Below are 19,800 nucleotides of genomic sequence, written 5' to 3'. Positions count from 1 at the left end.
TAATTTTCTTTCCCAAGGAGGGGGAGCTAACAGTTTTTAGGAGGGAAGCTCAAGAAATAAAATGCAAGGCATTATGGATGTTTAAGGAAGGAAACCTAAGCAGCAATGCAAATTGCTTGCTGGGGCTTTCAGTGGAGCTACTCCCTTAGGAGCCACCTCCAGGAGACGTGCTGTGCTCCTCCATCTTGCCTTGATTGTACACTCCACGCTGGCGTACCTACGTGCTGCGAAGCGCGCGGGGCTGGCCTGGCGCACCTCCGGCGTGGCCTCCCCCGCCTGGTGCTGCCACGGAGGCCGGGGCGGGCCGGTGGGCACTCCTGCGCCGCCGATGGGTATCCTCATCTCAGCTGTGGTCTGCAGCAACTAGCGCCGGCCGGGAGGGTGGCACAGGCCATCCCGTTGGGGAAGTGCTGGGCGGCTCACCCTGGCTGTGCGCCTACTGGGCCTCAGCCGGCCGGTCGCAGGGCCACCATGAGAGGCAGCTGGGCACTGACGGCGGAGGGACGCTGGCAAGGCTGAGCTGGCAAGCCTGGCCCGGGCTGTCAGCCTGGTGCTACAGGAGGCGGTGACCTTTCTGGGGGGTGTGCCAGCCCGTGTTTTTCTTTCCCAAATTAGAGTTGAAGCTTGCCAGGAAACTCAGAGCCAGCTAAGCTGCTGCTGAGTGTCCCGGCCCTGAGGGCTCTGCAGGCCCTACTGCCCCATCCCTCTCCTGAGGGCTCCCCCCCTCTTGCCCATGGCCCCATGTCAGCCCCCCGGGGCCTCAGCTTCCGCCCCAGTGGCGCTGCAGCAGGGCTGGTCTCCAGCTCCCCACAGCTCTGCTGTGGGCCCTGCCGAGCTGGGCCCACCTGTAGAGCAGAAGGTGATTAAAGAAACAACAGCAAAAAACACAGTACAGGGTGTTTATTCCAGCTCTGTGTCTCCTCTTAGGCTGCACTGCTTTCCTACTCCTCCTTGTTGGTGAAATAAGCTTAGAAAAAGCTTGGACAAGCATAAGGGTAGATATCAGGAGCAGTTCTGTTGGTGCCTAATGAGCGTTTCCCATGAGATGAAACGTGGGGCCTGGGAGGCTGCTTCCCCCCAGGTGTGGGGAGGGCGAGCTGTGTCCCAAACTCCACACCACTCAGGGGGCACAGCCTCCCCGGCCTGTCCAGCGGCTGTGGTGCTCTGAAGGGGACTTCGACAGCTGAGGCATGCATGTAGCACCTATTCCTGGAGACAGATGTACCTTTCTCTTCGTTTTGTCTGCTTATGGCTGGTTCATGCTAGCTATTTGATTAGAGCAAAGGGAATCAGTGCTGGTTCCTGACATGGCCTAATGCCAGAGGCACCAAATGCTTAAGGAAGCAGAAAGGGACAGGGGCACCTCTGAGGGGAGGCTATGGTGCGGGCACACTGTCTGAGTCCCGCTGAGCTCTTCAGGCAGCTGTGCATGCCGTGCACTGGCTTGTCTGAACACCGGCATGCTGCCCTGCAGCAACCCATCACCGATGCCCTGAGGAGACCTGTACCCATGTATCCGGCTGAAGGCACAAAGCTGATTTACTTTGAAAGGCCAGTCCGCAGTTAGACCTGGCGTGTTTACACCCTTAGAGCGGTGGTGGTACAGATAGGACCACTTCCCTTAAAACAGAGTCAAAGTTCCTCATTTGCAGTTTGAGTGACAGGTCCGGGTGCCTTTTCAAGGTTGGTGCTCAGTGGGTTTGGTTCGTTTTGGTTTGGTTTGGTTTGGTTTTAATGGATCCTTTTACACACTGCTCAGGCTGCTTCAGCTGAGAAAGCCGTCTTGTGGACAGCCTGTGGAAAAGGCTCATCGTTCACATGCTGAAATGGTTAGGGGCATGCTGGCTGTCAGTCGGTTATCTAGAACGACGCACATGGCAGAGTGAGTGGGACAAGAAAAAAGTCAGGCAGAGAGGAGACACTATCAGGGATCTACATCAGGAACCTGGGGACACGGACAACTGATGTCTGGCTCCAGGCTGTGTGGAAAGGCCACTGCTGGGAAAGTGTTTCTAGGAAGTAAGTGGTCACTATCCTGGGGACACTCTTGGGGAAGAGTGTGCTTGTGACCAAAATACCTCAAGTGGAAATGCCTGAAGAGGCAAAAGGTCTCATGGGGGGGAACACGCTGTCCTAGTGGAAGCTTCCCTGTGAGGCTGACAGAGGTGGGGCTGTGCACACCAACACTTCAGCTACCTTTTCGTTTTCCAGGGGACCATGGGCATTTTGTTACTTATTCCAGTTCCTATGGACTGGACTCATCTCTGAGCTCTGAGGTGGTTTTAAATTCATCTGATGTGGAGCATGGAGTGACCCACCCATCTGTACCCAGCATCAGGTTGAAAGAGGGAGAAAGTGTGTCTTTCCTCTACTTACACCTATTTTGATAAATGCCAAAATTCCAGCACAATTCACAGGGCATGGGCAGGAGAAAGGGAAACAACAGTATGCCCAGCCAAGGTTCCCTTTAAATACTGGTGCATATTTCTCAGCAAACACATGGCCTAGGATTTTGTTACAGAAAACAAACCCGGGCCAGACCTGCCTGATTTTTCACATTCCAAGTAATTTGTCTGCTTCAATTACTGGAACAAGTGAAATCCAGTGAAACAAATCTGACGTGTGTATTTGTGAAGGCCGTTCAGCAGAAGATGTTGTTTTCCTGCATTCAGCCTGATTATTGTAGTTGTGATGCTGCCCTTCACCTCAAAGCTAACGTACACAGATCGTATCTTTTTATGCAGCAGATCTTCCCCTGGTGTATTCGCAGAATCCCAGTCCCAGGGACCTCTGTATTTAAGGGCAGTTAGCCTTAAGGCGCCAGCGCTGCTGCACAGAGAGGGTGAGCATGGTGACATCGCGCATGGATTACCAGGTGCACGTGAACAGATCCACCGGCAGCAGCTGGGGCTCTCACCGAAAGCAGATGCCAAGAAGTATGCAATGTAGCTCGCAGAATTTTTATGACGGAAACTGATGAACGAGAAGAGGGGGCCCAGCTTGCCTCTTGAACTCTGGGCTGAGCTTGCAGGTTATCACTTACAAAAAGACATCCTTTATTCCTGAACTGCTCGCTACAAAAGTCCACATGTAACCCTGAGCAGAGAATGGTGTAATATAGACTTGAGTTTCAGGCTGAAAACAGTGCTTTGAAAAACCACAGTGCTGCCAGATCCTTTCTTGAAATGAAATCCTGTTTTTGCCAAGACTTAATGCTGTCTCAGGAAATGTATGCCTTTTGTATGACTTCAATTTTTTGTCTTTTTCTTTAAAATCTGTTTTCAAGGTTGAGTTAAAAGGCTAAACTGGCTAGCTTGTTTTCCGGAGCTCTCCCTTTAAACAAAAAAAAACAGCTTAAAAGTAAGTTTTAAATCATAGCAAACTTGAATAATTTAAATAAGGCACTTTTTCCCCTCTATGTTCTTTCTTGACAGGAAAATAGAATGACTGTATTTCTTAAAAAAAAAACCCACATCATCATGTCTTATCTTATGGCTGTGTTAATTTATTCCCAGGTATCATTGGGCAGTGTCACAGTCTCTCATCCATGGAAGCAGCTGTGATGTGAGAAATGCTGAACGCTGACATCACTAACTTGTGATGAGAGACCACCAAGGGGAGGTCAATGCTGATGTTGTAACCCCTTCTAGGACATTATTACCTCAGGGTCTGATAATGTTTCACCAATGCCAAAACCAGCTTTTTGCTTATATCCCTATAAGCTGGTTTTAGCAGTTTGTCTCTAGTCAGCAAAGCCCTTAATGTATATTTAAACAGCTGTAGAATTAGATCTTGACTGAGTAATATTTAATATTCTTAGGACAGCTTAAGAACCTGATCCAGACAAAACTGTAGTCAGTGCAGTTTTTATTGATTTCAGTGGCCTTTGAATCAGACTCCAGAGATTACCACATTGTTCTCAACTACCTAAAATCCATGGCAAAAAGAAATACAGGAGGATGCAGGGATCTGTCAAATCATCACACGATGAAGCTCATTTTTCTCAGAGTACTTGCAAATATACCTATATTTGCCACACTGTCCCTAATATGTTGGCAGAGACCTTTCAGGGCTGTCTCAAGAAATATTTTTCCTTGTCTTTTGGTGTCAGTGGTTTGCTCAAAATCTCTGTTGACAAAGCACAATGAATTCCTGACAACAGTCTTAAGGAGGCTGGCATATAAATAAAGATGTCTGAGAGAAGCCAAAAGCTATACTCTGATCTCTTTACACATCACATGTTCTGAGAATGGCTCCTTGGCTGCATAAATAATCCCACTGGTGTCAACTGAGTTTTAGAATATACAGAGGGGGCAGGGAGGGAGTGTAAGGAGAGACGTATGTAGCCCAAAGCTGGCAAAAGCCCTGCTGAAATGTAGGGATGGGAGAGAAGGAGGAGGGGGAGGAATTGTTTGCTAAACAGAAAAAGGAAAAATGGTTTGACAGGCATAATTATGAAACATTTTAGATGGTCTTACAGGGAAGACAGTTTGCTGACCGCTGTCTCTTCAAATGCAGCTGAGTGTCTTGCTCTGTGGTTCTTCTGTACCCTCCCTTCAGACTGGTTTTTTTTTCTTTCTGTCTTTTGGGCATCTTTTAGAACTGAGCTCAGGACTTCCTCTTCTTTATGATGAAACTTCTCATCTGAAGAAAATAGAAACGGAGAGTGTGAAGGTAGTGGGACCATGGCCAGCCCTGCACGTCAGCATGAACAAGGTATAGCATATACATATATACTTTTACATATATATGCCAGAGAGCCACTTTGTCACTTCATATTCAAAATCTGCTGCTTTTTCACCTTCAATTCAAATAAACATTCATCTGCAACTGCCTTGCTTTTTAATCACCTCTCACCATCTCCTTATGGGACTGGGGTTTTGTTTTTTCATTTATCGTTTCCTTCAACTTTGCATTTTAAAATTTCAGAAGCTGCTGCAACAATGTTATGATGTAGTTGTAGTTTAGTTGTGAAGAGTTAGTCATCTAGGCAGCCCAGAGCTGTAAAAGAATAACAACACTCTAAGTGATAAAAAAACCTTGTTTTTCTATATGAGGAGTCTGTGGTATGCCTTAAAACCCCCCTGGCACTTGATGTTAGTGGGTGTTTTATGAGTGAGTTTTTGCAGAGGTGGCAAAACAACCCTGCCCACTGTTTCTGCCAGAGATCAGAGGCCACCAGGTTGGTGGCTCCTTGTACCCATGCGAGGCACAATCCACTGTGTCTGCACTGTGGGTGCCTTGAGCTGAGTCTGGATAGAGCCACAGAGACCTGGAGCTCTGCTTTGCAACCGCATCAGTCCTGAGCTGAATCTAGTGAAATCAATGAGAGCATTGCCACTGGCTTCAAATGAGGTGGGTCTGAGCCCCCAGTGACTATACAAACTGTTAAAAGGAATGTGGTGTTTTGAGAGTTTTCTGACAGTTCAAGGGAGAACTCAATTAAATTACTTTACCTTGGTTTTACAGACAGCCTTTTGTTATTGATACGTGGTGCTTAGGGACATGGTTTAGTGGTGGACTTGGCAGTGTTAGGTTAATGGTTGGACTTGATGATCTTAAAGGTCCTTTCCAACCAAAGCGATTCTATGATTCTATATTATTTCAACAAGCATTAGCAAAATTAAAATCAAAGGGGAGATGGCAAAGTGTATCAAAAATACAAGCACAAAGGGGCTGTATTTCTATATGGCATAGTCGTTCTTTTTTCTGGATGAGAGAATCCAGGAGATGGAAGTCCAGGCTGAAAATCAGTAAGTCAAGTGTTTCTAATAAAAACCGAAATCTTCTAATATTTTTTTCAACGTTCTAGTTAATTGAAGTTAATCCATAATGCACTGGATTTTCCGTCATGAAGATTTGCTTCGAGAACCGTGCTCAGGGTGTGTCATGGCATGGTGGTGTAGTTCAGCTGAGGACTGCCGTCCTTCTGCCTTGTGAATGTGGTCATGAGGCAATGACCTATGGCATGACTTTTGGAGACTTCTGAATGAACAGATGAAGGTGGAATATTTTAGACTTTTTCCCAAATCTGTTTGGTTATCAGCTGTGAGCAGCTGTCATTTTGTCTGGCTGGTTGGTTTGAGTGAGGATAGAAAGTTAAATCATAAAGCAGATAAACTGGGGTGAAAGGCAAAAAGAAGTCATCTTTTTCTCGTGGACATTTCTCAAGTTCTTCTCTAGAAATACTCTTAACTAGTAATAAGTACAGTTTTTTGTAGGCAAAGCTAATTAAGCATTGACATAGTTTGCCAAAGGAAAATTCTCCATCTCACGGATTCATCCAGTGAATACTCAGGTCTTGTGAGAGACTGTAGATCAGATGTAGTTGCTGATAATCTGTCTTAAGCCCAGCTGAGCATATTCACTTAGATGCAATGTCCAAAACATGCTTTAAAGGACGGTCTTACACTATTGAGCTTATTGACAGCTCAGTTTGGCATATATAAAGGGCTAAAATGAAGAAGTGAGAGGACTCTCTCCATGTTGACTGCAGTGCACAAGTGGCTAAACGAGTCTGGCCTGTGTTGCGCAAAAGATCCAAACAGATGATCTCAATGGTACCCTTCTGATCCCAAAATGAGTAGATTTATAGTCTTTTTTCTTTCTTTAAATGAAGTCTTAAAGCACTTTGGTCCTGTATTCCACCGTACTGTGCAACTCGTCCCTATAGAGTCCCTGTGACTTCTGCCTGGCAAAGCCTGACCTCTGTATCCTCTCGCTTTTATGTCTTCTCTGAAAATCCGTGGAGGGAGAGCTCAGCTCTTCTATAATTAACAGTTTTCTTTGGCTTGTCCTGACAGCTCTAGTATCTTGTCCACAGTCAAATGGATTATTTATTTAAGGACTAATTTGCAGAACCCAGTATCCCAGCAAGTCAGTGCTTCACAATAAATGCAGCTGCACAGTAAATGCAGCCTGTGTCTGCTGTGGTGAGACGTCCATCAGTCAAAGTTTAGCTGATGAAAAGGTCTTGCAGTGGGCACCAGGAGCTGCTAAATGCTTCTGTTAGTGGCAGAATCAGCAGAAGGCAAGGCTAGAGACATGGGCTGTCTAATGAAAACCCTCCCGTGGCAGTCACAGAGGGTTTGGGTTTAAGAGCTGGGCAGCAATCCCGTGAGCAGCGGTTACCATGTGAATACAAAGGAGGCTAGTCTGTCAAAATCTGTTAAAATTGCTATTTTGGGCCATCTGAAAATTGTACGTGCTCTTGAAACAGGCCCAGAGTCACCACCAGAAAGCACCTCAGCAATCAAGCCCTCACATTACAGGTTGTGGGTTGTGATCGACAAATCATTCTGAAGTTCTTTTGGCCCCTCGCTTGTGGTTTCTCCTTCAAATACCATTTTCTGACCTTGATCCTAGTGAAATGTGTACACAGAGCTCGTAAAGCTAAAACAAACAAACCCCAGGTCTTTGAGCTTTGAGCAGAGCCTGCAGTCACCTCAGCAGATGGCTTCTCCAGGGAAAGAGAGGGACATGCTGTAAATGTTGTGCTAACCCTGGACTGAAATGCTGTGGAGTGTCACCCAGCACAAAGGCAGAGGGGCAGATTAGACGGGATTGAACAACCTTAAACACTGACAAGTATTTTTTGCTGAGAGTGTGGCCTTTGAAGCTCCTTTGGTTATGATAGTTAACCAGCTACTCAGTCCAGCAGTGAACAGATTTTAATGAGTGGTCAGTGTGTCTAGTTTCTAGCAAAAAGATGAAACGTTAACAGCTCTCCTGCACCACTCCATTGATTTCTATTCTACTAAGTGCTTTTTATTCCCTAGTTTTGCATCCTCTGAAATATAATGCTTAAACAAAACCAGTGAAGTGGTTATGAAGCTGCTTCATTTGCTCTATTTCTGAAAATAAAGCTATGGTTTCCACATTTATTTTGGAACTCAACTTTCACTCCCTCTCTTCCTGTTGCTAATTATTATTTTTTCAAGCAAAGTGCTTTGGGGCTGGAATTTGTCAGGCTTAATAATCAACCCTTAGGAGAATTAACAAGAAATTGGGTAAATTAGATTCAGCAGTTAATTAATTTGATTGTCCACTACAGCAAACTTAATCTCATGGGAATGATGAATGGATGTGTCCAATCTGTTTTCCAGAGCTGTTTGGTACCATGGACGTGTCTGTCCACCTACTGAATGATAAAAGTCAGTTTCAACATGCGTTTCATGCCCTTTGGTGCTAGCAGACTCCTTAATCTCCAGAAGAGACAAGCCTAAGTGTTGTAGCTGTGAATGTATTCCTGATTTTCTTTCTTGCATGCCTTTGCTTAGAAAAAATATGTTCTCCCATCCCTCCTTGCTCCATATGTGTGTGTGTACGTATATAAATATATAAAAAACATAAAGCCAACAATGTACTGTTAGCATTTCTGAAATCTCGGGAGTCTAGCAATTATTAGTCCAAATGTAATTATTACATAAAAAGAAAGAATACTAATACAGTTCAAATTGTTTCTACCTGTTTTTTCTGGTGTTATACTCACCCTTCCCCTACACTTCTGGCTCCTAAACTCAGTGTTTTCAATCTGGTGGGGGGCAGAAGGGGTGTTATGGAGAGTCCTTGAGCAAGAGGGATATAATGGTCATGTTCATGGTTTCTTCTTTCTCACTCTACGATCCACTTCATGTCCTTTTTTATGTTTGCAAACCTGGTTCTACATCTTGCTTTTTTTTCATTGATCTGCATCCTCACATTACACCCAAATTTACTATACATGGTGGCTTTTACATATATATGCTAGATACTATGTCTTTGCTCTCTTCATTGCCCCTAAACCCATTTTTGTCCAGCTTCAGGTCTGCATTTCTTTAACTGACCATTGGTGAGTTGTTTATAACCGTGGGGCCTGTGCCCCTTGCACTATCACCCCATGCCTGCACTCCTCTACACCGCCTCCTGTGGCTCCACTTCTCAAGGCCAACCCTGTGTTGCTTTATACTATATCATTGTGTTAAGAGTCATAAATATCTCATTCTACAAAGAATAAGTGCTTGTGTTACTGTTTTCTATATAAAATTATTCCTGTTACAGCTAAGCCTAGTAAATCAAAGCTGCAGGCAGGTCAAGAAAGGTTCACACAGAGCGAGCCCGATGAGCCTCAATGGCTTTGCAAACTGTTCAAAGGTTATGGCCTTTTGCTAGCATGGCAATACCATATTACAGGGCTACCCAGTTACACTACTGACTGTTTGCAAATGATGCCACTTGCAAAAAAGCTATGGAACTACCTGCTCCGTGCACAACTACAAACCCTAAAGCTACTACAGTTCCAAAAATCATTTGTGGTTTAAAAAAAAAAACCAAAACCAACCCACTCTGTTGATATATCTGAGACTCTTCTATGTGATATACTGATCAGAGGGTGTACCCCGGGAAACATGGCTACCATGACCCAGTAAGGCTGTCATGAAGCTTGGCACCGACAGAGGCAGGATCTAATAACATTGAGCAATAGCATTTTATAAAAGAAATTTGATACCAGGAGCTAAAGAGATTTACTCCAAGGATATGAGCAAGACAAGATTTATTGGGAGTTATATCTTTCATTAGTCCGACTGATAGTTGACCTGAGGAAGGTCTTGTGTATCTGACAGCTTAATGAGGGTTTTTTTTGTTTGTCTGTTTTTCCAAATGTGTTTTTCTAATAAAAGATGCAGCTTCTGCTTGCAAACTTTGCCTCAAATAAGAAATACAGGTCTTACCATTATAGTGTCTGTTCATAATTGGTGTTAGCTATCACATGGAAAAAAATTCACTGAATCTCCTGGTGAAAAAGGGGCGAAAGATTCTGTAGATTTTCATGCATGTTTGCAGATGTAGTTGAATCCCAGGAAACCAAAGGGTTTGACCTTTCCATAGCTAATGTGCATTCAGAACCTATATATCTGTGTTGTCTTCATTAAAATTTTACCTCCCACTAGTAGTGATGACTAGCAACAAAGAATAGACCTGCATTCCTAAACAAAATATTCATTCTATTCTTCAGACGTCTCCAGCCAAAGGCATGAATGCATGTTTTAAACATACTGTTTGGCTAAGAATAGACTATTGATAAATTCGCAGAGGCAAAGGTCATGAATCTTGCTCTTGGTACAAAGTTTGATGTGGAACAAAGCATGAACCTTTAAAAGCAGGGAGAAGGGAAATGTTAAGTACAGGAGTGGTATTGCTGTATTTCATGCAACTATTTTTATATTCTGTATGTGTACTTAATATTCAGCTAGCTTTGCAAACTAAAGCCAGTGTCATCATTATCTAACACCGTACAAATCTGCCTTCGGTTCTAGTAACAACAAATGTAATTGAAATTAAAGTAAATGTTTGGGAGGAGAAAAGCAAACCAAAGACCTCAATTATAAAAAGAAAAAAAAGGTATCTAGTTTTATGTGTGTATATATCTGAGCTTGTTCAGCCCACTTCTATCAAACCCGTTTAAATGCATTTCTCCAGTGTTCTTCTCTGGAAAAATAAAGTTTGGCGTTGATGATGAAAGTGATGTGAACACATTGCTATTTTTTAGCACCAGCAGAACTGGAGATTGAAAATTGGAGTGTTATCAGGTATCTTAACTTAATGGGTATTTTCCTCATTTCTAAACCTGTTAGAATGAGTTTAGATTGCAATTTTAAGCAAGAAGATGATTTCTTTCAAATGCAAGTTTGACTCCATTCACTTGAAAGGGGCATCTCAGGTTTTTTGGAATTACATAATAAGGAATGATAAAATTGGAATTTTAATTAACATTATGCCATATTTAGTTTTCTAATTACTTCCAGATAGAATGCTCTTAGTTTATAAATGAAAATAAAATTTTAATAACTGCCAACCTGGTGCAACATTTGAATGCCCAGCTGCTATCTTTATGCTTCACTCATCACTGCAAGCAATAAGGATTCTGGAAGTGTAAGTTGTTATACAGCACAATAAAGCAGATTACAGCTGTCATTCTTGCAGCAATAGCGTATAGAGATTACTAATGCAGACAGGTTTTAGGTATTTGATTTTCTTATAAACTAAGGAGATGAACCATAAAAGGTACTATATGGTTTTGTATAGTCCTGGAATGTTGGGGTTTTTTTTTGTTTGCCTTCTTGATAACAATTATACTTTAGGGGTTAAATTGGGCAATGAATAGGGTTATGTGTAAAGATTAGTGGCATTAAGGAACAACAGGAACTTATACAGATGCTTAGAAGTGCTAACAGTCTGCAGTAAGGAGGTGCTACTTTGTTCTGTGATTTGAGTTCACTTTTAGTCTGGATCTTCAGTGCCATTGCATGTGTACGTGTAATAGTCTCAGCTAATCAGCTATGTGAGAGCAGAATTCAGGAATGAGTCAGGATGTGCTACACTGTGGCAGAAAAGTCCATCATTGCCAAGGCAGGCTGACAAAGAAGAGTTTGCCTTTCACACATGTTCAGAAGCTAGAGGAGGTCTGGGTCAGGTTGAACACACCCAAGCCCCATATGGGATTTGTGTGCAGAAGCATTACCACTGGGGCAGGGGGAGGTGGTGGCCTTCAGCTGGTGGCTCAGCATCTGGTGAACAGGACAAGGCCAAGCAGCTGACTGCAGCCATGTCTGCTCTTCGTATGTGATCAGTCGCTAAAGGTGCTGCTGCTCCTAGTAGGGTGCAAGCAAAGCAAATTTTGCTTGCTTGAAGGTTGAAACCCTTATAGTCTGACCCAAACAAGGGCTAATGCAAAACTGAATGCCCAGGAATTGTTTCCAAGAAGGCTGCAACCTCCAGCAGCAGCAGCAGCAGATTTCTGTTTTCAGCCAGGTCAGTGAGCATCAGCGTTTGGACCTCTCAGGTTATGTGAATCTCAATGAGAGACTTGCACATCAGACCCCGTGCTGGGGACAGTCTCCATTACATGGAGTCATCTGATCTAATCCTCCCTACAGCAGGAGGTTTAGACCTTTTGAGGGTTCCCAGCTATAGGACAGCCCTGAGGGCTTTTATCTTGCTCTTGGTCAATATGGGCAAACTGGGAAGGGGAGGAAGAACATAAGGACTAAAAAATATCCGTATCCATCTGAACAACAGATGGACAGGACTTTGGAACTTTCTAAGTTATGAAACAAGCTTGTGTCCTAAACAAGCATTGATTGTCTTGATTTAGCTAGTAAAATACAGTTGCTTAATCTTGGTTGCCTGAAATGATATTTAATTAGTATTGAGTGTTAAAACAAAAGTAGGATTTTGCATGGCCTTTAGAAATGCCATTACTTAGTGCGTCGTTCTTTCTGCTGTTAGAAATCAATACACTTAGAAGTTGACAATGATAGCAGCCCTTTTAAAATGTGTAGTAGTGCACTTGGGCTACCAAGACTACTGGTCAGGGAAAAGTTGTGCTTTTTTTACAGTTAATTTTATCCTTCTGATTATCTCCACTTCTCAGCTTCATGAGTATCCCAGAAAAGCCACCTATGGCAAATGAATATTTCATGGATTTTTTTCATATGTTTGCCAGAACTACTGTTATATTCAAGACCGAATAGATGACTACAGTTCCATAAATTGCTCCAGCTAGATGCTGTCACTTTTCATTTGAAGTATTTTCTTTTTCCCTTAAGAGGAAAGTGGAGAGAATGAAAAGTCAAAAAATGTCTTCCATTAAAGACAGCAAATGTGTCTAGGCAAATAAACATGTAAGAATTATTAGAAATTTGCCAGAGAAAAAAATCTCATGATGGGCAATCCTTTAACAGACCTGTTAAAAATCATATCTGGCAGCTGTGGCATTTTGGATGCAGAAGTCTGCTGGTCCAACTTTGCTTACGCATGAGAAATATTTTGCAGTCTCAATGGCGTCCTGCAGAGGTCTGGCTCTTTCCCTCCATAGTGTTTGCAGAATGGTTTCCTCAGGCAACATCGTTGCATTTGTGATTTGCTCCACTTGCAGAAAGCGTCCCCCGAATCTTGGTGTTCCCTTTTGTCTGTGTTTGCTTGCAGACCTGAGAGAAGAGTCAGTAAGATTGTAATTAACTGTCAGCCAGCAGGATGCCCTGGGAGAGGGCAGAAGGAAGGATAAATGAGAGAGGTTTTGAAGTTAAAGGGCTAATCATATGGTAATTTCAGTGGCTAAAAAATGACCGGTTCTGTCTTTAAATACTTTGCTAGAGGTGAACCTCAAGGATGCGCTGGACCTGGTTTACTGGTGCCTTGTACCTGTTTTGGCTGAAATCTGAATGACAGCATTACAGATCTGTTCTGTTCAGGTGTATACGACCACTCACTCTTCGCAGCAATGAGAGTGGAAAATGAATGCATAATCTAGGCTGTTACTAGGTTGTAATTCAGGTCTTCTTTCCAGGAAGAATAGGAAAGTTTGCAATGGCTGTTATGCCATTGCCCAATTCCTCTTTAAAAATATATAAGAAGTTACAGTTTGATTGTTTAAGAGTTTGCATTTAAAAAACTGGTCTCGTTCATACCCTGTTTCCTAAAATCATAGAATGGTTTGGGTTGGAAGGGACCTTAAAGATCATCTAGTTCCAACCCCCCTGCCACAGGCAGGTACACCTTTCCACTAGACCAGGTTGCTCAAAGCTTCGTCCAACCTGGCATTAAACACTGCCAGGGAGGGGGCAGCCACAACGTCTCTGGGCAACCTCTTCCAGTGTCTCACCACCCTCACAGGAAAGAATTTCTTCCTAATATCTGATCTAAATCTACCCTCTTTCAGTTTAAAACTGTTCCCCCTCATCCTATCACTACTTGCCCTTGTAAAAAGTCCCTCTCCCACTTTCCTGTAGGCCCCCTTCATGTACTGGAAGGCTGCTATGAGGTCTCCCCGGAGTCTTCTCTTCTCCAGGCTGAACAGCCCCAATTCTCCCAGCCTGTCTTCATAGGAGAGGTGCTCCAGCCCTCTCATCATCTTTGTGGCCCTCCTCTGGACTCGTTCCAACAGCTCCATGTCCTTCTTATGTTGGGGGCCCCAGAGCTGAACGCAGTACTCCAGGTGGGGTCTCACAAGAGCGGAGTAAAGGGGCAGAATCACCTCCCTTGACCTGCTGGCCACGCTGCTTTTGATGCAGCCCAGGATACAATTGGCCTTCTGGGCTGCAAGCACGCATTGCCAGCTCATGTTGAGGTTCTCACCAACCATCACCCCAAGTCCTTCTCCTCAGGGCTGCTCTCAATCCATTCTCTGCCCAGCCTGTATTTGTGCTTGGGATTGCCCTGACCCACATGCAGGACCTTGCACTTGGCCTTGTTGAACTTCATGCAGTTTGTTTATTTATATATATGTTAGTTTATACGTTAGTATTACATTGTTCTTTTTTTGTTCTTTTTTTTTTCTTTTCTGCATGGGGAGTTTATTCATGTTGGCATTTCTGCTGGATGTAGTTTGTGCAAGGCACAAAACCTTTACGTCATGTTTGAACAGGTCACTAAACGAGCTGTCCGGAGGCTTTAGTTTTCTGATCCAGATCACTGCGTAGGTAAAGGGTTGACATCAAGTGGAAACAGCAGCAACAATGTTTAAACTCCCTGGATTTTTCTTTTATTTCCAATGAAGGAGATTTTGCTTGGCTTGCAATTACATGGAGATAACTTCAAATCCCTCTGGTTAAATTTTCAAAGCCCCTTTACATTCTTAGGGTGGTGTAAGAAACCAGTGTTCATTATAGTTGAGTGCTATGAACTTTCCTTCTTCTGCCTGCTGTGGGATATTTTGAGACAATGTTTTTCTTCCTCAGTGTAATCACAGGTTTGGGCAACCACTCCAGGGCCTGGCTGGGCTTTTCCCATGTTTCTTCAGTCCACATCAGTTTCTTGCTTCTATTATTCAGGCTTCCTTGAGGCTTTTCTTGTCTTGAAAATAGTATCAAGTCATTAAACATTTTCAAACCTTTTTATTATAAGATATTTCTATCAGGGCATGAACTTGGAAGTTTTATCCAGCATTGCTGAATCAAATTGTTACAAGTAAAAATTTGACCTTTGACCATTTTGCTTACTTATCTTTCTAATATATGTCACTGTGCTTGTCTTTTATATTAAATGTAGGGTGAAGACAAGAAAGTACCTGAAAAGACTCTTCATGCCCCTGTGTCTCCTTCGTCTGTGCCTGACCATATGAAATGCAACATCCTTAAAGCTCAAGTGGAAGCTGCTTTTAGAGTGGGCACCCAGGTAATCTGTATTTGATATTTCGTCTTTCTAGTTTTGGCATGGCTTACATCAACTTTCCAAAATCACATTGTTCCTGAGGAAGCACCTTGTTTTATCTCAAGTATCCATATTGATCTAGCTTTCTCTAGCTGCTCTACAGTTTCTTCGGGTAATGATTGATATGATGGAAGTAGGAAATTTGTCCTAACTGACATGATTAATACAGCCAAGAGAGACTGAGAAAATAGGAGAGAAGGCCCCAGGAAATCTCCGTGTTTTGATTTTGTCACTGTAGCTTTTACTTACTTTGTAGCTGAGAAACAATAACCTCTGGAGTTTTCTGAGGGTACCCAACACTCATGGAAACTGTGGTTAAGGGTGTTCTAAAGGTAATATCTATGCATCCAGATGAAAACTTTATTTTAGGGTATTAACTTTAGATGTCTGAATGTGAAATGTTATTGTTTTCTTACTTGTTCGTGTGCTTTTAACTAAATTTTAAGCTGCTATTTTCACTGCTTGGTCAGTGTTTGCATCAGATACATCCTGTTTCAAAAACACCACAAGTCTTGTAATGATGTCATGCAACTGAAAACTGCTGCTAGATGGCATGGCTGTAAAAAGTTAATTTCCCAATCAGAGGTAAATCTAAATGAAACCTAAAATATGTGATTCTTTTCAAGTGTAATTTGTGGAGAAAAGATAATGCCATTGGTGCCAAAAGTAAAGCCAAATAGAATGCTTTAGGAACAAAAGTAGGCAGAAAGATTTGTATGACTCTTATCCCAAGTTCCTGTGGCATCCTTGTGCATACTGTTCTCTTTGAATACAAATTATGTTGGTGTTTCCATCACTTTGTTTCTTTTCACAATAACATATCAGGTCAACTTGCCCTGCAAAAGATTTTGTTAACAATCATCGTTGTGTATTTGTTGTTCCCTGACAGATCTTTCATCTGAGAGCTAGATTACATCTGGTCTAGCTAGACCTAAGGAAGTATCAAAATTTGGTTATTCTGACTGCCCTAGATTTCAAGAACAGAAACCATAAATCTAACAGTATGTAGGGAAAAGAGGTTGGGTTTTTTCCTTTTGCTTAAAGCAGTTCTCTCACCTCTCTGAATTCTGTGTTGTATCAACTGTGTTTTATGCAGCATGTTCGTTGTTTCATTGCCCTTGGGTTTGCCCTCTGTTTTTCCTGTGTGTCTTTTCTACAGGATGTCATGGTATATTTCTCAGGTTTGTATTTTCTCCTGAATATGCTTAACAGTCATGTTCAACTGGATAGTTAAAGACTGTGGAAGCAGTGTGTGCTGCTGCATTCACAATACAGCATTACTAAGGCAAGATAGGAAATGTGCTTAACATATGCATCTCTCAATTCGCCTGCCCTGCCTTAATTTTTCACCCTGAGGCTTTCCAAGGGAGAACATCCTGGGTTGCTTTTTCATGCATGCCATAGCTGTATTCTTTAGCTGCTGCTGTGTTGTAAATAAGTTTCAGAGCAAGCTCAGCATTCCTTTTTTCCTTCTTACCTGTGTTGTTTTGCACAGGGCTTTAGCAATCAGATTGGATTAAGTAGGTGTCTGTTGGCTTGGCCTCAATGAGAAAAGGGAAGGAAGGGAATGAAGACTGTTGCAGGATAGCATGTATTGTGAAAAAATAATGGCATACAGTTCAGTTTGAAACCCCTGAAGCTTTCAGTGCTAACGAAGTATGGCTTAAGAGTTATAGCCAGTAAATTAGGATGTCATCTTAATCTTGGAAATCCTCATTGAGATCCCTGCTTAGCCACAAAATTGCCTGTGCAACTAGGGATGAGTTCTTCTGCACTTGAGCTCCCCTCCTGTCAAGTATGAAAGATTACTCGTCTCAGATATTTCGCAAAAATAAGTAGGCAGAGACCAGGCAATGGTCAGCCGTTACAGTAAGAAGCTGTGGCTACACAAGCACTGGGAAGGGCAGGCAAAAGGTTCACAGTGAAGGAATGAGTAGAAACATACCATCTATCACCTAGAAAATGGGAGGAGGGGAGGGGGCCGTGATAAACCACCTTACGAGCATGCCATATACCCACCCAGTTATCTTCTCTACTCTCCACCACCTAAACGACTAGCTGAATACCAGTAGCTAAGCCATTTCCCAGTGGCAGTTCAGTCATCTTCTGGGAAAAGCGGGCCAGGATGGCGTTACACTTCCCAGAGACACTTACAGCATCCTTTTAAGAGAACAGATAAGAAATAGTTTCTTCATGGAAGACAACCATTTAACTCCATGTATTCCTCCAGGGCTGTGATCCTGCCCCTCTTTGATCCCATCTGACATATCCTGCTGTCCAGTATATCTGGAGGACTAACCGTGTTATCCTCTGCCCAATTCTTCTTTTGACACCAGTTCCATATTAAATCCCTGTGAAGTCCTGCCTTCTGGCCTTATTCTTAAAACTCCAATTTCTCATCTCTTGTTTTCTGTACTGTCATATTTCAACTTACAAGGCAGCCAGGGCAAGAAGTATATCTAGGTTCTGTAAGGCACAGCCTGTATTCCTCGAGCTGTGAAGCAAGACAGGCTGATTTTCCTCATGTATAGCATAGATCTTCCTTTATTTCATGGTATCACAAAAAAAGATGAGGATTTGCTTCTCTCTTCTTTGTAAAAGGAAGAAGAAAGAACCAGACTCTGTCTTATGCATACAGTATTTGAAATGAAATGTTCTTTTAAAGGCCCCAAATATCTGCAGTCTAACTCATCCTTTATAAAACTTCAAGGGACATCTTCACTATACAGTTAGGTGTAGAAGCATGAGAAAAATATTGGTGCACTCTAGGATCAGATCCAAAATTAACAAACTGTTGCCTGAAGTATTTGTAACAGCTCTCTCTCTAAGCAGTCGGAATATTTTAAATACCATATGCTACTAACATCAGGATGTGACAAGTTCATGTAGGCACCTCCTGCATGTAGTAGAAGAAGAAGCTGTTCCTTGTTAATTCTGAGAATGGAGTGAATGCTTGCAAGTGGAAAATATAAAATGGGACAGGAAATTTTCTGTGGTTTTCTTTCTTTACGGCAGCTAGACACCAACGCAAGAGAGAGCCTTAGAAATGAATTGTTCCGATGCTTATGATTTCAAAAATAAAAAACAGGGAAAATTATGCAATACGTTTGAAAATATATTCTGGAAGATGGTCTCTGCAGTGCTTCATTTCAGAATTATGCTGAAGAGCTGTTTATCGCATTCGTAGGGGGCAATACACCATCTCCCATGGCTATAGTCCTGACTTAGAGACCAAAAATTTGTGAGTTTATGGTGCCAGTCACTGAGCCCTGCATGTGGCTTAGAGTTATAGAGCAGCAGGAGACTAACACGAGTAAGTTTGTTTATTTGGTGAAGATGGAAATATTTATGTGCCATTCTGCTAGCTGGAGAATCAAGCTGCAGTATGCATGGGGATGCTGGAAGCTGAATCTGGAAGCACACTGCTGCAGACACCACAGGTAAGAAACATGAGGAACCCATACACACAACTGTGGGAACCTGTGGTTTGCATAGGGCGTGCCATACAGTATCTGTAGGTCTAGAGCAAACGAATAGTGTTGCACAACACACCTTTCAAACTGTGCCACAGGGATCTGCCACCTTCTAGCTGACAGACTGCATATCACAGTTCCCACGTGATTAAGCACCAGGGGAGCACTAAACACTGTGAAGCAACTGACTTTTTTTTTCTTTATTTTTCTTCCTTTTTTTACATTTATTCCAGACTCTTCATTTGAGAGAGAGCAGTATAGAGCAGCAGTGAGTAGCTGCCAGGATACAAAAGATCAGCTCTCCCTGGCATTTAAAATCCCTTTGCAGCTTGCATGAGTCAGTGCTGATATGCTGTGATTGATCAGACGACTTGTTAGTATCACAGAGAGTCCCTTTTGCCAAACAGTTCACGGCCCAACTGATGGGGGAAAGATGCTAGCAGATTTCAGTTGCTATTTATATCCACTTTGGCTCCAGGCAAATCCTAATTATCCTTAGAATTAAGCACAGGCTCCTGAGCAAATATACAGCTATCTCAGCAGGGCTTTTTCTATTGGCGGGCAGTGTGTGTTGTGTTGTGGTAGTTTGTCTTCTATGAGCGGTGTTTGTATCTTCCACCTGTTACCCAAGCTTTCCTAAATCCCTGGCTTGATCTAAGTCTAGCAGGTTAGCACAAGGAAGGAACTGAGACCCTGTTTCTCGTAGATACCTACTGCAGCTAACTTTTGCATTATTTGCATCTTTCTCTGCAGACAAGGGAAGGCCAAGCCCATTTTTAAGATACATTTTTGCAGTGCAGTTTGTGGAAGACAAACAGAGGTGACATTACCACTGAGCTGTTCCTCACTGAGCATTATGGATTGTATGTTAAGAAAAAAAGTGGTGGGAAAAGGTAATTCGGAGGTGTGGAGTTATTTACAAAGAGCATACAAAATCCCATTTGCTTCTGTTTTATCAACCCCAAGGGAAACTCTTGGCTGACGTGGGTATCTTCTATCAGCCAAGTTTGGGTTCTTGAGCAATTGATTCCCCTGCCTTGATTCTCAGTAGACAAAGGGACATTTATGCTGAACAAAGGGATGTTCAACCCTCTAGGCCTTTTCACACACTAACTTTCTTCACAAGCTTATACACATG

General features: G+C 42.8%; 1 protein-coding gene across 1 annotated transcript in view; it reads left to right on the top strand.

Annotated features, from left to right (window-relative positions):
- The window catches only part of EPB41L4B (erythrocyte membrane protein band 4.1 like 4B), a 186,699-nt gene that overhangs the window by 111,651 nt on the left and 55,248 nt on the right, over positions 1-19,800 (top strand). The window contains exons 17-19 of the mRNA XM_068396115.1: position 616; positions 4,601-4,716; positions 15,028-15,153. Coding sequence (XP_068252216.1) covers position 616; positions 4,601-4,716; positions 15,028-15,153 — 243 coding nt within the window. The remainder of the gene's footprint in view (positions 1-615; positions 617-4,600; positions 4,717-15,027; positions 15,154-19,800) is intronic.

The sequence above is a fragment of the Nyctibius grandis genome, chromosome 3, assembly GCF_013368605.1.
Source record: "Nyctibius grandis isolate bNycGra1 chromosome 3, bNycGra1.pri, whole genome shotgun sequence".
Lineage (NCBI taxonomy): Eukaryota > Metazoa > Chordata > Aves > Nyctibiiformes > Nyctibiidae > Nyctibius > Nyctibius grandis.
The sequence above is the reverse complement of the archived record's forward strand: the minus strand, read 5'-3'. Positions and strand labels throughout refer to the sequence as shown.